Here is a 20217-nt window from a genome sequence, read left to right on the forward strand (position 1 = left end):
TATATGCCTAATGAGCTAATATTATATAAATGGTAACTGTCTGAAAAGAAACCTCCAACATGAAAAACTGTGCTCAGTTTTTAACTCTGTCTTAAGTCTGTGTGCTAGTTTAACACCCTAATCTGCTATAACTTAAGTGGTCATGAATTTAACCGGTAAGTAAAAACTAAAATACTGAGAAGTTACTTAATTTAAAAACCATACAGTATGCACCAAAAGAAGAACAGTACTGAAAATAGACATTGACATTTAATAATCATAAATATGAATACAGCCTGCCACGGGTGAGTATGTTTTCACTAGCGGTTCATGAGATCCTGTATAAAACATGTTTTCAGACAACAGTCATAATGTTCAATGTTTGGGAGTGAAGTTTGCTGCAGCAAGTGAAACAATGCTACTATCTTCTGGGTTTTTGTCATCGGATTCTGTTGACAAATCGTCTCTTTTAGCATACCACATGTACTACTGCTAAAATGTTTTCATTCCTCCCCTGAAGGGGGAGGCGAGCCTCTTAGACGGTGACAATCTCTCAGGGCGGGAGATTTGTTACGGTGAAGGAGATGCTCAGAGAAGGTGAGGGGGTTGGCGGCCGTGGCCTATACTAAGAACTGTCCTGGCATTCACCTTAGTGCAGGAGAATGGAAAACCATGGAAAACCATTCTCAGGACAGCCGATGGTTGGGGCCAGCCATGAGGTCCAGCCCCGTCCCATCTCCCGAATGCAAAGGCGTAGAGTCGCAGTAGGGCCGTGGCCACCCCTCCTCTCCCACATGTGTAGGCATTGAGTGGTATAGGGCCAGACTCTGTCTACAGATATGTCCCAAGGACTCTTATTTTCAAAGAGATTTCTCTTTGCAGCTTTACAGTACTTTGTATGAGTCATTATCATTGATTGTCTAAATGGTCCTTTGTTGCTTTCCATATGGTGCAGCTGGGCAAACACTCACAAACTATAACCATAGTGGCAATTTATGAAACTTATCATGAAATTCATGTGAAATGAGGTTGAACTTGAGACATTAAATTTGTCATTTATAATTTATGAAGGGAAAATACTCCAGCATAAACACTTTTCTGTCTTGAGAGAATCAGTAAAGCAACATCAAACTAAATTCAGCATTTGAAATGTAACTATATGCTTTGACAATAAAACAAGATCTTGCATGTGTGCAGTAGTTGTGCAGCAATTTATGTACTGTTCATTTTGGTGTATAGCGTACGAAGGGTTAGCTTGACATAGTACTGGACATGTTAAGACATAGTCGCCTCATCCCCAAGCTTACACCCCCTTCTTACTCTCCTTCACAAGAAATCACATCCCTCAGCACATTTATATCAGTGAAAATGTTACAAGGTTACCAGTTACCACAATTTTCTCAGTAGGCTGTATACATATTTTATATATAAAATATAAAACACATATTTTATACAACTGTCAGAAAAATGAAATGAAATGGCGTATGGCTTTTAGTGCCAGGAGAGTATGAGGACATTTTTGGCTCGCCAGGTGCAGGTCTTTTGATAAAAGAAAGACATGCTTATAACTTCAAAATTACATAGCCATACAGCACGCACAATATATATTTACAGTTTCCTGCCCAAACAGCAACTAAACTCTGAAATGGTATTGACAACCTTGCATCCTACTGATGAGGGTTGCATGCCAGCTGGTCTATGTTCACTGTCATCATATGTCTTCAGGGAGGGGATGGATAAGTCTTTTGTGACTTTTTAGAAACAGCTATGTCTTAACAAGTCCAATGGCAACATTAAGTCCAGATTTATAGCCATTTCTCAACACACCTTGAGCCATGGTGTCTTATCATTTTGTGAACAAGACACTACACTTTCTCTGTATTTGTAAATATTGCCCATAGAAGTACTTTATAAACAAGTAAAAATAGTGGTTCAAATATTTTAAATTTATTTTATTTATTGCTATAGTGTAGTATTTTTAATCTTCAGTTGCAGAATGATGTATAAAATTAAAGTTTACAGGCAAAAATGTAGTAGGCCTACAGTAAACAGTAATATCAGCATTCTGGGAGTTATATAGTTGGACCACTAGAGATATTCAAGGCTAGCCTGGAATCTGCTCGGTTTGTTGAAGAGAATGGCTTCAGGTTCAAGTCGGAGTTAATTTAATACCTTTGAACATTTTGAATATTTAATAATGTTGAGGTCAAGATCATAGCTTCCTGTTCCTTTTGTTCCAGGATGTTGTCTGCAATATTAACAATACATATCATTCAGGATGAAGATGTTACAGGATATTCACTCATTAGAAATATCTCTTGAATGTTTTTATCACTTGTATTGTTAGATCATGAACAAGGAAGCTAAGAACCTTAAGCTCCAGATAAAATATGGACACATAGATCAATAATAATGTTATGCTATGAATACTATATTTAACAAATATACATTTCTCCTACAGGCAAAGAAGGCAAAGCAGGCTGATATCGACCGCAAGCGCGCTGAGGTGCGCAAGCGGCTCGAGGAGGCCTCCAAAGCCAAGAAGGCCAAGAAGGGTTTCATGACACCAGAAAGAAAGAAGAAGCTCAGGGTAAGTGAAACATTATCAGTCCTAGGAATGTTTTTATACTTCAGTATGTCCAGTAATTTAAATATTATTAATAATAAATACACACTTTTAGATACAACCATTGATTTGTGGGCAAAGTTACAATCACTCTCCTCATACAACATACACAACAGAGTGATATATTAAGTCACATCCTTGTCTGGGCTTGATTTAGAGACTTCTGACATGACTACAACCCCAAGGAACAGTAGCCTACATTGAGGACCTGATCAGTTTTTGTGTTCAGCAATGTACAGATTATTTTTCATACTATGAGTGTTTATTATTCAACAACAATCCATAATTGGCTATCTTTCTTCATACCGGTACTGAAAAGATTAACAATAAGTTTCATGCCTACAGCTGTTGTTGAGGAAGAAAGCTGCTGAGGAACTGAAGAAGGAACAGGAACGCAAAGCAGCTGAGAGGCGGCGTATCATTGAGGAACGCTGCGGCAAGCCCAAGAACATTGAGGATGCTAATGAAGGTAAGGCATGGCAAGCCCATAATTTAATATCATTTAAAGAATACTTAAAAAAGCTTTATATATATTTCTTTTGTCAGAATTTTCTTGTTTGTATCACATAGAACTTATTGTTCATTATTTTATTTTCCTTCATACTTCTCCAACTATTAACTGTTTTTAGAATTTATTTGATATGACTAAATGACCCTTTATTTACAAATGAATCAAATATGCACAGATATCCCTGAAAATGAAGGTAATATCTATTAAAATGCAGTTTAACCACTAGGTTCAGAACCTTTGCATTATCTGTAAGTTGTCTTAATGTCAAAATGAATTCTAAAATTATTCTCTGTGTCTTCCAATCTTATATAAATGTAATCTCATTGATAAAAATGTATCATTTTAGAATCTTCAGATGCCCATATTAAAAAAGATAAAATCTAAAACATCTCAAAATAAATTGAATTTTCCAATAAAACAACATGTTGATAAAATGTTATATTCAAGTTATTTTCTAAAAGATGCATCTTTGATAAACTCTCTGATATAATAGTTTAGCTTGAAGATGCTATTTCTATAAATCATATAAGCAAAATACAATTAATTTTAAGACAGAAAGGTTATCTCATTGAGGTACCTTATAGATTGAAAAATGTTGGTTATACTGAGGGGATGTTCAGTGAGACTTTATTGATGTATGCTGGAACTTACCAATATTGCATTACATTACAGCTCTCTGAAAGAAGGGATCTTACGTCTTGTGTTTACATGTGTATAAAACTGCAAAATTCCTTTCTTTCCATCCTATGATATAAAATGTAATTTTGTTGATGTGTAGGTATTGCTTTAATTATGTTTGTGTGTAGCTATTGATCTGAACTTTAAAAAAAATGCTTTTTAGTTACAAAAGTTTTACTAAGTACTGTATTTGGATTTTTTTTTATAGTGGAGCACACCCAATAAGAGGTCCTTAAATGGCTTCATGTGTCATGTCCTCTATTGGTAACTTCTTACATTTTGTTTCATCTGCTCTTCACCTTCCTGACTGTAACTGAGACTGCACATAAGAGACTGGATTAAACTGTGCTATAGGTGGTTCAGTACAGTGGACAAGTGTTAGCCCACTAACATGTTCCTAAGCAGTACATTTCTATTGGTTGACACGATCTCATTCACGGCACTGAAGAATCATTCATATTCTGCCGTAGAGATTGGTAGTGTATCCACTGTACTCATTACAATATTCAGGTCATCTGGTTGCGAGCAGGTGCGGGGGCAAAGAAAATAATATACCGACAACAAACAGTACCTGGGTTTGTGGGATATAGCGGACAAGGGGAGGATACACATCAAAACTGGAAAAGAAAACCTACAAAAGGTTTCCATGCTCACTGAGTGAATTTTGACAGAGGGGTAACGGTTGACAGTTTACCTATTTAAGTGTGCTAATAATAGTTTTTTTGAGATTTTGATTCAATAATATACGATAAAACTTTCACCAAAGGAAAATATTACACGTCTGTTACAATTAAAAAGAAATACGGTGTGATTACACAATTAAAATCATTTAGTATTTAATTACACACTAAGAAACTAACAGACACTAAAGAGATTGCCAGACTGACGAATGTGCGCAACAAGTGGGTGAACCATATCTCAGTGTCCATGACCTTGGCATTAAAAAATAAATATATCTATATATACCCCTGCTACACTTCTTCATAGCACATTCAAAGTCTCCACTACTTGCTATGGTGCTATACAAATTGGTTAGCCAGAAGGAACGATATTTTGAGCGTATTTCCGCTAATAATTTTGTTAATAATTAAAGAAAACCAAGGAAAGAATTTGCTGATAAGACAACAGGGTATACAGATTGCTTTATTAAAAAAAAAAAAAAGTTCCTATAACTCCTAGTTTCAACCAGCCAAAATGAAATACAAATGTAATATTTTCTCCAGAAAGTGGGAGAATCACTGCAACTGCCCATGTGTTCTCCTTCAAATACAACACTGGTTTAACTACAGTATATTGTATAACCTTCATAAACCCACATATACACATGACACAAGATCTTGTAGAGTAACACTAAGACATAGAAAAGGAAGGCCTATGAAAGTGGGGAGTTTGAACTCTGTATCCTTCTCCTGTTCATCTGTTTGCCACTGGGTGAGTAAAATAAGAAATGTTATAATTTTTTCTTACCTTGATTAATTACCTTCCACTCAAACTTCAAATGTGTAATCATTTGAATTAGGATGAATCAGTTTGAAAGACGTGTATTTCCAGAACTAATTGCACATTCTCTTTACAAATTACAGACTTTGCATCTTCATGCTGTGCTATTATTTTAATAATTTTATCCTAGAACACTCTTCAGGAAATAATTTTAGATGGTCTACTCACCAACTTATTTGGTCTGATTAGGGAATTTTACTCCTATTTCCACTAAGTTTCTGTAAGTTGTGCAAATGGCTAAATTTGCACAAAAAATTTCTATAAATAAGAATATATTAATATGGACATGGAATGGTAATTATATTTTGTAATAAAAATTAAAGTTTAGCACCTATCTCTTTGTTTAAAGTCTCGTTCATTTCTATGCATGTTACAACAAGAACAGCACATTATGGATGGGAATTTTCTAATCATGTGATGTTTTTACTTGACTTTCAGCTTCTTTTTCAGCTTCAGTGGTGCACCATGCACAACATTTGTGTGTTGAACAGCAGGAATACACTATTTAGTGGGGTTTATTCTTCCAAACCCCCAGATACAATCCTAAAATTTATTTTATATCTAAATCTTAAGCATTTGCTGGAGGAGGTCTTGAGTCTATCAAAACTCAGTTAATGTCTCTATTTAAAACAAAAATTAACAATATCATATGACATATTCATTTTAATACTTCAAATTCTCTAAATATTTTGTCTACCACTAAATCTGTTTATTAAGGGGAAGAAAGCGTTTGTTGTTGACACAGTACAGGAATGAGATATTGTAATTACGATATGTTTAAGAAAAGGAGAGAAAAAGCACTTGGTAGCTAAATGAGGTAAAATTAAACAATGAACCACTCTATATAGATCCCTGAAAATATCTAGATTTATCCCTGTAGGCATTTTCATCAATTATATGTTTAAATACATGTTACTATACTTAAGAAGTGTTCAACAATTTTCACATTTCTGTTCTTGTTTCTAAGCGATTCCAAAGGTCATACACTGGGTTAGAACAATGTATCTGAATCTAAAATAATCAGTTATTAACAGGATATTTTTATTCCATGTATAGTTTCATTGAAATTATTCCCATTATTACTGAGTTCATGAAATTATGCTCAGGTATGCTGAAAATACAAGTATTCCTCCTTAGACTAGAAAAGAAAGGGCATTCAAAAGTGAGAGCATCTGGTCAGGCATAACAATGCCTTCAAATGACAGTTTTATAGACCTATATAGGCAAGACTACTTCTATCTTTCCAGCAACAAGAATTCACAACACCAACACATGAGTATGTTCATGGATTAATCATCTCAGTTTGCATAACATACATGATCAGCTATTTGGACATAATCTTGAATTTCCAGATATTTTATTCCTAGTCCTTTCACTTTACTGAAACAGTTAACAATGAATGTTACCTTTCATTGGCCATCTTGGAATGAAAGAAATCAGATATGCATGATTCCAGTTAGACAGATGTTAGTGGTGGTGATTGTAATTTTAACAAGACTCCCTCCAACAATATAGTGTAACTACTTACATAGCTTCCAGATCTCCATTACTGAGGAGTGAAGTTTTTGGAGAATATATATTAAAGTTTGTGGTTCCTAAGCTTCCTAAATATATCTTGAAGATGCAGCAAAATGTCCATTGTATCAAGATCATGCACACACTACAATAACTTAAAGATGAAATAACTGAGATCATAGGAAGCATTTCATAAAGGGAACTGCTTAATTAAATATATAAAATAACTTGAGATACTCTTTATAAATGCTCACAGACTTTTAGGCATCACTTCAAATAAACAAACAAATCCCATAGCACTACAGCCTTGGCCTACTAAGCAACCACTGATCAGCCTGAAGGCCTGCAGATTACGAGGTGATACATGGTCAGCATATGAATCCTCTTGGCTGTTATTCTAGTCTTTCTACTCTGGGGCTGCTATCTCACCATCAGAAAGCCCTTCAGTTGTTTTCACATAAGCTGTGGGGTCCTCAAACCAGCCCTCAAATCCAGGTAAAAAGGCCTGTTTGGGGGAAAGGCTCTCTAACCCCGCCATCACTTCCAGTATCTATTCTCAGTGACTTCTAAACATCTCTCAATTCTTTCTCCTTTCACAGTACCTGCTTGAACACTTTGTATATACAGTATATATACTTTCTTTTAGAGCACACCAGTGTAAATTGTACACCCTAATTTCAGTGTGTTTTAGAAGTATCTTAACACATAACTCTGTATAAAATGACAAGTTCCAGAGTTTTGACTAGGTTCATTAAATTATTGTTTACTATATTTTACTTTTTTTTTTTTCAACAATCATGCTACTGTCACTGTGCCTAGCTTTGCTCTTTATATTTCCACTATCAGTATATTTCACAATATCAACAAATAAGTTTTCATGATATATTCCCCTCTTCATCTCTTACGCTAGTGACAGCTGTACAGGTCAGCATAACATCATATCTTCCCTAGCATAGGATGACCAAATTACAAGCATGAAAACACAGGACACTTTGACTGCTGTTGATTGTTAGGCCCTGTTTAAGATTAGAATTTCTTAACATGAGCCACAGATCTCACAAAGAGTACCATTTATTTATAGAAAACTAGTACTCCAGTACTGATGATGATGAAGATGATTATTACTATTATTATTCAACATAGAAGCAGCCCAATTCCAGTATATAACAAAATCATCAAGTGTTGCAAAAAAACAAGGTTCACTATGCAGGATTATAAGTTGCCATTTTTTATATTTTATATATGGTACGTCTGTCTCACTGATTTGTTATATTTAGTGTCAATCAAACAAACTGTAATTACCTTACACAATGAGATATATACATCAGAGCTTTGTGATAAATAAAGTTTAAACATGGTATTTTAAATTATACAGGATGGTTTATGAAAAACGGGACAATATGCATCCTGTATATTTTTTGCTGGGACAACAGGACACTTTAGAGAAATAAGAGACAATCCCATAAAATAAAGAACGTCTGGTCACTCCACCCTAGCATGAAAGCAGTACAATGCAGTATGACCAAAACCAATGGATTTCGATTAGTGGATTAGTGAAATGCTCATTAGAAACTTGATTTGGTGGCTCTCCCTGATGAACAGGTTACTAAAGTTTCCCTCCTCCCAACCCTTACCTCGTTCTTTTTTCTTTAAGGAGCAATGCAGTCTGCTCATGCAATGCATTTAACTGTTATCCTTAATTTTTGAACATGTGTGTACATATATGATCACATTACATTACTGTAGATAATTTTACAATTTCTATTCTTTTCATTTTGTGTAGGGCCTATAGTTTATCAGCCATACTGAAATCATTTGCAAGTGGCATATAATGTAGAGTTTGGCTCTACAACAAAATTTAACTTTTAATCTGTAGGATGCAATCTTGTAAAAAGTATGCTATGTTTAAAAATTCATTATTATATAATTTTATTCATCTACCTCCAATCTCATGGAATGTTGACTTACAAACCTCTATGTTTATACAGGAAAGCATCATCAGTACGTGCAAAATAAAATTATTGTATTTGAAACACTAGATTAAATGTCAACATTAATAAGTCTTCATACATTTTTGAAATACTTCTTTCTGATATTTGACCCTTAAAAAAGTCATGTAAAAATCAGATTTCATCAAAATAATCACTGAATCATGTAGATAAGCTGTCACCATACCTTCTAGTATAATGATTCTCAAGTGTTCTGCCCCAGCAAATGCATCATTGTTGGTGAACATCTTTCGCTTATTCCACGTACAGAGGCACTGCAAGAAATTTTATCTGTGTTTGATGTTTCTACAGATACAATTAAGCGTGTGCTCAGGGACTATCATGATAAGATCTGCAACCTGGAAGACGAAAAGTACGATCTGGAGTATGCCGTTAAAAAGAAAGACTTTGAGGTAGAGGAAACTGAACAGACAAAATCTTGTTGCGACTTCTTCGTCTTCCAACCATCATATTTCACATTAATCACTTTGTTTTATTTTTTTACTTCTATTTAATCATCTTGTGTTTTTTAACTGCAGTAAAAGCAAACTGACAAAAATTAACATTTTTCTTCAGCAATTCCAGCTTAGTTTTTATTTTTGTGTTGAAGTATTTGAAACTCCTTTACTATTTTGACATTTTTAAGCTTTACAAATAATTTTGCAAAATAGTTATGATTATAATAAAAGTGTGGAGAGCACACTGAGGTACGTCAATAACTTAGCCCACAACTTGTAACTGTCACAACTTCTCTATCTTCCTCTTTACACTTAATAATTCACATATTAAGCGGTATGATTATTCTTTATTTATTGTCCTGCTACCTTAGAGTGTCCAATTCTTTGGCTATAAGTAGACAAACCAATTTTATATCTTTATTGTATGGAAATTGCTAATTTATTCAAGAGAGTGTTGTGAAGAATGTAATGAAATAAAGATATGGGCCTAATTCACTAAAATTTTACCACTGTGTTCCAAAGTCAGTAGTTATAAATCTCTTAAAAAAATAGTCCTTCAGATGATGTTCTTTAAAATGTGTGAAGATATATCTGAGATTATTATACCAGTAATAATAATTTTTATATGAAACATTTTTTTAATTTTGAAACTTCAATGTCAAAATAGAGAAAGATGTTTTTGTTTTGACCATTTAAGGATTTGGCAATTAACTCTACAATCTTTTGGTTTAGTTCACAGTTGCTTGTGTGTTATCTGCTTTAATTTGGAGTCATTCTTTGCCTGGGATGTAAAATAATGGATTTGCGTGAACTGAACCAGATTTCACTTAAGTGTAAAGAAGTTGTTGCTTCTCTGTTAGACCTCTTTTTTCACAGTATCATAACATAGCTGTTAATCCATTTACATCGCACAGTCTAATTGAAGAATGGCTTTCCAAACAAAAAGCTCAGTATACTAATATTAACACCTTTGGGCATGTATTTTTCAGGATTACAGTATCTTATTTCTCTAACAACTTTTAATGCAATCTTTTTCTTTCTTAACAGACTTCAGCTGCTGTAAATATTAATTTTCTTTGCACTTTTTTTAATGTCTATTTTCTTTTCATGTAATCTTTAATATTCATCATTTCTACGAGACATGTCTCAATAACTGTGATTAACAGCAGAAACACATTCAACTGCTGAAAACATATATTTTAAGATGGAGAATTTCTTAAAAATCCCAGTCACCAACAATCTTTCCAGACTTATTTTCCATTCCACGCTCTTCTACGTTTTATGCATACTGATCAATGAAAAAAGGGAACATAGACACTTTTATCAGCAACATTCCTTCAGAAAATAGGGGAATAAAGCACATTGGTTGCCCTTAGAAGTCATATTCTGTACGTTTTAAAGTAAATTACTGAATATCTATCAAAATGAAGTAAGAAAGTGAACTTCATATGATGATTATATATTGCTGATCTATCTTTTGACTGTATCCAACAAATCATGCTTGTCAGCAAAGAGTCTAACCTAGGACCAGCTCAAGAATTCCTAAGTGGTCTATCCTGTATGAGGAATGATATCTTATATCCTCAATCATTATCAAATATCTTCAGAAATTTCTGAGATGGTATATAGTGATAAAAATAGAACTATGTAGCAACAAAGATAAAGCAGTGAGCTTGCTGTTATGACCATGGTACTGTACATTGTAAGAAGTGAAAAAGAGATTTTCAGCTTATCCTAGGTATTTCTGGGGTCACTGAAGCCACTTTGGCTCCTTTTGGATTTTGGCCAGTGTTTTAAGGCTGGATCCCTTCCAAATACCGCATATGTTTTCAGGTAAAAATTCCACCTAAATACCCAACGAAATTCAAATCTCCATTGTCTGGTAGAAAGCTCGTAGCTAAGCCACCACACCAATCACAGCCCCGTTTTCTTTACCTTTAAGTACTAGTGTGGTTGCGCCAAGGTAGTTACAATATTCATTTAGGGTTGCACATGGAATTGTGTGTATTTATGTGAAATACCATTCTAACAGAGGATTCTTTCATGAAACACTGATGCAGCCATAACATACACATTTTAAATTACACTTCCATGTCAAGTGTACAGTAACTGTAAAGTAAAAGGATCATCATAAAACATATGATCTTCAGACCAGAAAGGAAATGTTTTATACTCCTTCTGTCTATTTTTAGCTGCCACTGGCTAGAGATAGCTCACTGTGTTCATGAATATTTAAATGATACTTTTCATTCCCTCAAGCTGCATTAGGTTTGTTATTGCACAAAATTAATATTCATTCCAAGAAAACTACCCAGTTTTAAGTTTGCAGCTCCTGATTTAGTAGGGTTTAAAAAAATATATTTTATAGTTTTTAGTTCATCTTATCCCATTTGTAAAACATGTGAAATATCTTTCCATCCAGAGTGAAAATGGTATTTTATTAACTTCTTGGCACAAGGAACAAAGTAGGCTAATCACAGAAAATGAGAATCATATTTGTGCATGTATTTTTGATCCTTTCTCTTTGACTGTTTAAGTTACGGTAGGTTAAATGCTCACTACCCTTTAATATTTGAAAGGAAGCATCTGCTTCTTCTCTGATCACATTGCATGCAGAACATGACTTTGTAAGGAAAGAATGTGACATAAAGGAAAGAATGTGCACAGTGCAGAATTAACAGAGAACATGGAAATGAACAATCTATTTCTGAACAACCTACAGAATGTTCTTTGTTGTCTACACCTATGCTCTTTCTCTCCAGAACATATCATTTTAATACTATTGCTTCTCCCCTTCCTCTTTTTTTTTTTTTCTTCTAAGAATGCAATGTTAAAGGTTTTAAACTGAATTTTTAGCAGACACCAAAACCACCTCCATCAATAAGTGTCATTACTTCCTTGTGAAAATGCATTTATGACTGCAACTTTGTACCCACCTTTTACTTGTCTCAGCGAACCTGAAATCTATCATCAAAGCGTACCACACTCGCATCGCAGGCCTCGAGGAACAGAAATATGACCTTGAGTATGAAGTAGCCAAGAAGGACATGGAGGTGTGTAGCAGCTCTCATGGAGTTGCAATGATTTGGTTCAGCTGGGATATTAACACAGTCATTCCTAACCTGTATATTGTGTGCACCAGTCATTTCATATTTTTGTTGCCAGTTTTCTAAATTAAAGCTTTAGAATGGCAAATAATGAAGAAATCCAACTGTTCAGTCAACAAGATTCTAATAAATGGCCAAAAAAAAAAAAAAAAAGTAAATGAGGCACTGAGAGTCAAACTTACTTAAGGGGCTAGCTTCCATCTTTTCTTCTTGAATGATATTGAATGATAGGTTGTTTGTACAAAGCAAGTCTTCAGAAATAAAACATTATTGATAGGCCTAATCATTCTTGTTTTCAGAAATGGCTAGATTGTGTTAGTTCCTTCTGGCATCATTATTATTATTATTTCATCATGCAGCTGGGTTTGGACAAATGTAGTTCCCCTCCATTTTACTCTACTAGGAACCGGTACTTCTCATTCATCACAGTAGTGTACTGTGTTCTAACTCGTGTTCCTTTTCTTTATACCGTTCATAACAAAGTCTATCCATTGTAATTTGGGTCACCCCTGACCTCATTTTCCCTTCATATGTAACCCTATAGATTGTTTTGGTATTCTATCTTCATTTATCTACTGTATTTAAGTGTTAAAATAATCTCAGTCTATTTTTCCCCCATTTTATCACTCTAATTCATCTTTATTTCTTTAATATGGCATGATTTATCTTTCACGTGTCTCCTTGATTTCTAGCATATTTTATCAGAATTTAATTTCTGCTGCCTGTATTTGATTAATTTCATCCTTCTTAATCACTGGGTAAATATCAGCCAAATATGTATCAAAATAGATACGTATGTAGCATGATATGTACATCGTATCTTTAGCCTTCTTAGTATTGTATATTGTCCCAGTGATGGAAAACACTTCCAGGTTAGATCTACTAATTTCCATGTCCAGTCTTCCATTAATTCATTCATAAATATAAGTTCTCCACTACTTTAATATCTTTGTCCCTACGTTTTATTATTCCTTTTCCTTTCCTATTTCCTCTTGCCAACACCGCTGTATTGCTTTTTATCACATTACCATAAAATCTTGTATGATCATGTTTTAATGGGCTAGATGTTTCTTACCTATATAAATAAAAATACATTTTCACTATAGTATGTCTCAGAATCAATCAAGAGGAACTTAAGCTGCTTTGGTTCTCAGTATCTCACATGCAGTAACTTCTGTTGTAAATAAAATAATTTTATAAATTCTATGTGCATATGTATATATTTATATGCTATATTCCAGTATTATCTGGTAACTAGCAAACTCAAATAATCTCTCTGTACAGTTGATGAGCTTGGAACAAGCCATATGTGCATGTTAACTACAAGAGTTCTTTGTTTCCTTAATATGCATTTTCACATGACAGAGCAAACTAATTTCAAGAAAAGAATGGCTACTTTAACTTTGGTACTAAATGATAGATTAAAAGCAGTGTTGACTGGTAGCCTTACCCTTCCTTACTGTGTTATATATACTTCTGGACGACATTGTAACGTGGTGCAGCTGAGCATGAACTTAGCAATACTTCCATCTATTTGCTTTAAAATGATTATTTAATTAAACCAAAAAAAAAAAAAAAAGAGGATTCACATTCATGATTTAGTACGAAATATGGTATTATTCACCTTGACTGATGCTCAGATTTTTCCACTTGAGAGAATGTCATTGAATCACTCACTCTCCAGACTTTTATGTGCTCCTTCTGAACTCTCTGCCTCCAAAAAATAACTGCCCCACTTAAACTACCAAGCAAAGCTCCAAATTGCGCCGTCGTCATCATCATCATCATTTTCCAGCTCCAGTTTCCCGGGTACATACATACACATCCCACGTCGTTCCATCTATACGATGGGTCAGTGAATGAAGCCCCTCCACCAACTTCTGTCTTTGTGCTTTTCTCCTTCTTCAGTGTTGTGCCAGTCCCCTCCTCGTTGCTGAATGTCATTTTTCACCACGTCTGTATATTGCATTCTTGGCCGCCCTCTTGGTCTTGAATATTTTAACTGCAGATCATACATTTTTCTGGGCATGCGATCAGGATCCATCCTTCGCATGTGACCATACCATTTGAGTCTACGCAGAGTTATGTTAACCTGCATTCTGCCAACCTGAGCTATGTCCCTGATGTTTTCATAACAAATTTTATCTCATCTTGTTTTGCCAACCATCACTCGGACGAATCTCATTTCAGTTGCCTGAATCCTTGCTTCATCCTTTTTCCTCATGGTCCAGGTCTCACTCCCATATGTCAAAATTGGCATGTAATAAGTCAGATAAATTGCTTGCTTCAATTCAATGGTACTTTTGGATTCCATATTAGGTCTCGGACAATTCTATAGAATGTTTCTCCAGCTTGAATCCTGCTGGTAAGTTTCTCTTCAATGGAGCCTGTTAATGATATCATGCTTCCTAGATATTTGAATTTGTTGGGACATCTTGAGTTGTTTACCCTCTTGTAACCTTCAGGTTGACCATTTCTCTACATAACCAACACTTCACTTTTTTGCTGACTGAATCTTAGGCCGTACCCTTTAGCTGTTACTGTCCATGCATTGATCTGATCCTGAAGTTCCTCCTTGGAATCTCCCCATATACAGATGTCATCAGCAAATAACATGACTTTCATTTTGTTGTCACAACATTTTGGCATACTTGTTGTTGAATCTCATTCATCACAGTAATGGAGAGAATAGGTGACAGAACTCCACCTTGTCTTAGGCCCATAGTTATTCTAAAGGGTTCCGTCATTCCTGATGGTGTTTTGACGCAACTACTGATGTCTGCATACAAATTCTCAATTCGTTTTATTATGTCATTATTGATTCCACTGTTTCTCAGCACTTCCTAGACTTTGTCCCTGCTTACAGCATCAAAGGCATTTTGGATATCCAGGAAGGCCAGCCAAGGGACCTTACTATTATAGTTGGTCCGTTATTGGGTATTATAAATTTTCAGGTTCCCTATAGGAATCAACATCTTTATCAAAGGACCTTATTATGTTCACAATACTTCTCCATTAGCTGACGCAGTCCAAATATTAGATCAACTGTTGATCTGCCTTTCCAGAATCCGCATTGTTCCTCTGATAACTTTAATTCTATCAATGGTCTTATTTTCCTTTCTAAAATCCTTTCATACAGCTTTCCCACTTGGGAAGTTAATGTAATTCCTCTAATTGGAACATTCCTTCCTGTCATCTTTCTTAGAGAGTGGAATGATGATACCTTTTTTCCAATTTGTTGGTATCTGCCCACCCTTCCATATCTTGTGAAAAAGTCTATACATCCACTGCTTTCTTGCATCACCCATAGACCTGATCATTTCACCACACACTTCATCAATGCCTGGAAATTTTCCTATTTCGATGTATTTCCATGCATATTCTATATCATTCCATGTCAGATCTGTTATAGTGTCTTCCTTAGCTTAATTAACTAATCTATCTAATGGAATGTTTGTGACATCATTCACATTCAACAGCTTATCAAAATAACTCTTCCATTCTTCTTTGATCTCTCTGTCATCTGTAATGAGGTACCCACTATCACTAGTCAGATAATTAGTCTGTTCTTTGTCCCTCCTCCTATTCTTCATCACTCCATACAACATTTTTCTGTTGCCATCTACATCTTAATTTAGTTTATCACTCCATTCATTCAACTATTTTTCTCTTTCTGCTCTGACAACCTGCTTAGATTCTTTTTTTGCCAATTATAGAGTTCTTCCTTATCTGTTCGACTTCTGAAATATTTTATGTAGGCATTGTTCTTTTTAAGGACTCTGTCTCTTGTTTTATCATTTCACCATAGTGTATCTTTCCGTTTCCGTTTGCCATTTGTTCTTCCACACGTCTCCTTTGTTGTCTTGACCAAGCATTCCTTGAATTTTTTCCATTCTTCTTCAACTGTTCCAGTGTCTGTTTTTGGTATTCGCTGCTGGATTTTTTTCTTGATATTCTGTGGCCTTCTCTTTATCCTTCAATTTCCATACCTTTAATTTCTTGTCCTGGATGGTTCTTATTTCCTTCAACTTTTAAAACCTGAAACAACTAACAAAGAGCCTACGATCACTGTCAAGAGACACACTTGGGATCACTTTCACATCCAGCAACATGTCTTGTACTGTATATGTTTATCTACCATAATATAATCAATGATGGACTCCTGTTGCCCATTCCATCCATATCTGGTGATTTTGTGACTTTTCTGTTTGTGATACCAGGTATTACCAATAACTATGTTATTTCTCAGACAGAAATCTAGGAGTCTGCTTCCCTCAGTGTTCCTTGGTCCCTATTCATGTTTGCTCTTGATGCTCTCACAACCTTGCCTATCAGACCCTACTTGGGCATTCATGTCAACAATAATAATGGTTCCTTCACCTCTAACTTGATCTTCCAAGGATTCTTCAAATAGGTCTTTCTCTGAACTATCACAACCTACTTGCAGGGCATAGCACTGAATGATACTAATGTTATGGGTAGGGTTTAATTTTAGGTTGACTTGGATAATCCTGCCAGATTTGAAGTTTATGTCTATTACATGCTGTTTCATTGGATGATCCATTATAACACTCACTCCATTCTTAGCTGAACTTCCTCCCGACCAATATAGATGGTAACCTTCTCTGTGTTCTTTTGACCCTTGTCCCTTTCCACTTGGTTTCACTCAGTCCTAGTACATTAATATTCCTCATTTTCATAAAATCAACACACACTTCTATTTTCCCTGTCAAAGTAATGATATTGAGAGTTGCTACTCTGATTGTGGCTGTTGTCTTGTAGATTTTAGTTCTCTTGCTGGATCCTGATGGAGCATTGAGCATTGAGCTGTCATTAATATCAGTGTGATCATTTCCTACACAAAGGTCTCATCTAACCTTCTAAGGGAAAACTCCTCCACCCCTAGCTGTTGGTTTTCCCCTAGGGTTTGGTATCGGCCGCCCAACCCTCGGCCAGACAGTCGCAGGTAGTACCATCTACTGTCGCATATGGTAGCAGAGTCCAATTAAAGAAAGCTAAAATATGCTATCAAATAAGTGTCACTTGTCTTATTAGAGAATCGGATACCATAAGTATACACATAAATCTGTAGGCAACAGGTCATGGATCTTTCAGGTTTATCTTAGAATAAAGGGGAGTAGTGCTTATCTAAATTACACACAGAAAGAATTTGTTTAAACTGGTAAACCTCTTTCTAAATTAGGAAATCTCTGTCAAGGTGAAAATATATTTCTTTCTAATTCATAGATGTGGCCTGATAAATTGCTGCTGCATTTTATAAACAATTTTAATCCATATTTCATTGAATAAAATAGCATAGTGCAGGTAAAATTACTTTTGGGCTTTTTTGTATTCTGAGTTTTTAAAAGTATTTTTGAAAGTAGTATTTTAGTAGTAGAATGATCAAAAGATCTGTATATTATTGCTCTTCAACATATAGAGAATAACCAGCTTTTGAAATTGATGCAGTATTAATTGGAGCTAATGCAAATTTGTCAATGCTTTCAAAGAAGCACTTTGCAACAAATGCTACCAATTCCTTACTTACCCATCCATCTGAAATATGACCAGTCCCACGTTGTCATATTGATATTTTAGCTCATTATTATTGTAATGAGCTTAAAATAAAGTAACCCACATACACTTATCTTTTACAGCTTAAGTGAAATGTTTCTGTAGATTAGGCATGAGCTACCTCATAGCAGTCTCTTATCCTATTATCTGAAGAAAAGAAAAATTACACCTCCATGAGATAATAATTTTCAGACTTTCACGGCCTTTATTTATTTTAGCATTCCTATCTATCTTGGAGAAAAAAAACCCACAACATTGTCACAATGCCCTAAAAATTTTCAACAACATCATAATGAAAACTTTCTTTTCATTTAAAATTTCTACTACATGCAGAATTTTATAATTTACTATCATGGTAAAAAAAAATATTATTATACAGTATACATCATACAAGTGATATACCAATGATCTAAGATAATTTTTTAGTGCTTGAATGAAAATGATTCAGTAAAGTAAAAATTAAATATGATTCATATTTTTAGCACAATGTAAAAATTTGCTTTGAAGTTACCCAGCTCATGTCTGTTCTACATTATCTTGACCATTTTGAATATAAGCAGTTGGAGGAGTTACATTTAATCTTGTGTTAACTTTCTATTTCAAGCAAGTGTTTCTAAAACATAAGGCTATTTCTTATTTACTAAGCTTAGAATTTTCTTTTCTGTTTATACACTACACTCATCTTCTGATGGCTTATGCTTAACTCTTTCTTGTTCTATCCTATTAAATGTCATGGTTTCAAGTGCTACAACTGCAAGCAGAATGAAGAGTCGAATCTGCAGATTTTTCCCTTTCAGTATCTACTTTAATTTTAATTTCAATGTAATTTTTAAACAGAAATCCATAAATGTGGTGAAAAGAAATTATATCATGGTTTGTTTCTATTAGTGATATAAATTACTTTAAATTTCATAATTTCTTCTGGCAAACTCTTATGTTTGTTTGTTTTTTTGTGATGGTTTTCAATGCCAAGAATGAAACCATGGCAATAGTCCCCTTCTTTCTTGCAGATATTTTAACATTGTACCCACAGGTAACAGCAGAAAGCAGCCGTTCTCTCAGCAGTTGCTTAACACTGCCGTACTTTGAAGATTCACAGTAACTTCAACGTACGGCTCTTCTCTCTTCAGCACTCACACTCTCTTTCTTTCACTCTCTTGACTCTTCTCTTTGTCTTTTAGCCGAGCTTCAGACAATTTGCAAGCTATACTACAGCAGAATTTGTGCTCTTGAGAGTGATAAATATGACCTTGAACGAACTAATAGCATAAAAGATTTCGAGGTAAACATTTGAAAAGAATGTTATATGCAACCCTTTTTTTATTATATCATTTTTAAAAATTTTTCTTCTGATATTTTTTAATCCCCATTTATAATCAAATACCTGCCATATTACACACATGGAAATGTATTTTATTTTATTTTCATTTGCACGATTTTGCTCTTCTATAGTAGCTATCTCTGAACAGCTGAAAGCAGAAACTTTTACAGGTCTTTTCCTGTACTTGATGGTAAAACCTCAACCAGGTTGGCAAGTTAAAGCAGTAAACTAGATACATAAAAGTGAAATATACTTAAAATGAAATAGGGAAAATTGAACTGAATGTTGCTCCTGCAATAACCCCTTAGTTTACCAGAGGTTGTGCCATCTTGAATTCCATCTCTACAGTTAAATCCTTTCCTGACCATTTTATGCTTTTCAGGATATAAATAACTGGAATGAACCAACAGTTTAGATTTTCATATCCGTGAAGAGTGAGAGTTGTAAATATGTACAATCTTTTCCCAATAATGTAATTCTGGTTTCAACAGTGATAATCGATAATTATGACTAATTAACTGTGTAATTTTTAAGGGAGTAATCTCATATCAATATCAAAGCATTTGATATTAAAGGTCTATTTCTTTTGCATTTTACCTTAACAATTGCTGATGAAGTATTGAGAAAGGCTTGTCATTTCTTCATAATACAGTACAGTCCTGTTTGCTCAGAACAATCCAGCTATCTAAATTTCATGTATCTCCTTGACCTGCACACTGAAACACAACAATTGAATATGGTACAAACAATTAAAGGAGGTGATACACATACCAAAAAAAAAAAAAAAAATCAGGGTTGCATTCAAAACAAAGATCTTGTTGTAGTTTTTGTGTATATCAAACAGACTGTTTAGTAACAATGAGATCATTTTCATACATTAAGATGGAAAACAAACTTTCTCTCAGAACTAATTAATAGCAAACTTTATTTATTCTATTTACAAAAAAAACTAAATGATGA

General features: G+C 34.4%; 1 protein-coding gene across 6 annotated transcripts in view; it reads left to right on the forward strand.

The window, feature by feature from the left end:
- wupA (wings up A) overlaps positions 1 to 20217 on the forward strand; it is a 112307-nt gene that overhangs the window by 58291 nt on the left and 33799 nt on the right. For 3 of the 6 annotated variants that reach the window (XM_067135919.2, XM_067135920.2, XM_067135915.2), the window contains 3 exons: positions 2441 to 2569; positions 2951 to 3074; positions 12208 to 12308. In XM_067135919.2, the coding sequence (XP_066992020.1) occupies positions 2441 to 2569; positions 2951 to 3074; positions 12208 to 12308 (354 nt within the window). Of the gene's footprint in view, positions 1 to 2440; positions 2570 to 2950; positions 3075 to 9109; positions 9211 to 12207; positions 12309 to 19117; positions 19219 to 20217 lie in introns of all 6 variants that reach the window. The other 3 variants (XM_067135918.2, XM_067135916.2, XM_067135917.2) reach the window with 3 other exon arrangements.

Source organism: Anabrus simplex, chromosome 1 (genome assembly GCF_040414725.1).
Source record: "Anabrus simplex isolate iqAnaSimp1 chromosome 1, ASM4041472v1, whole genome shotgun sequence".
Taxonomy (NCBI): domain Eukaryota; kingdom Metazoa; phylum Arthropoda; class Insecta; order Orthoptera; family Tettigoniidae; genus Anabrus; species Anabrus simplex.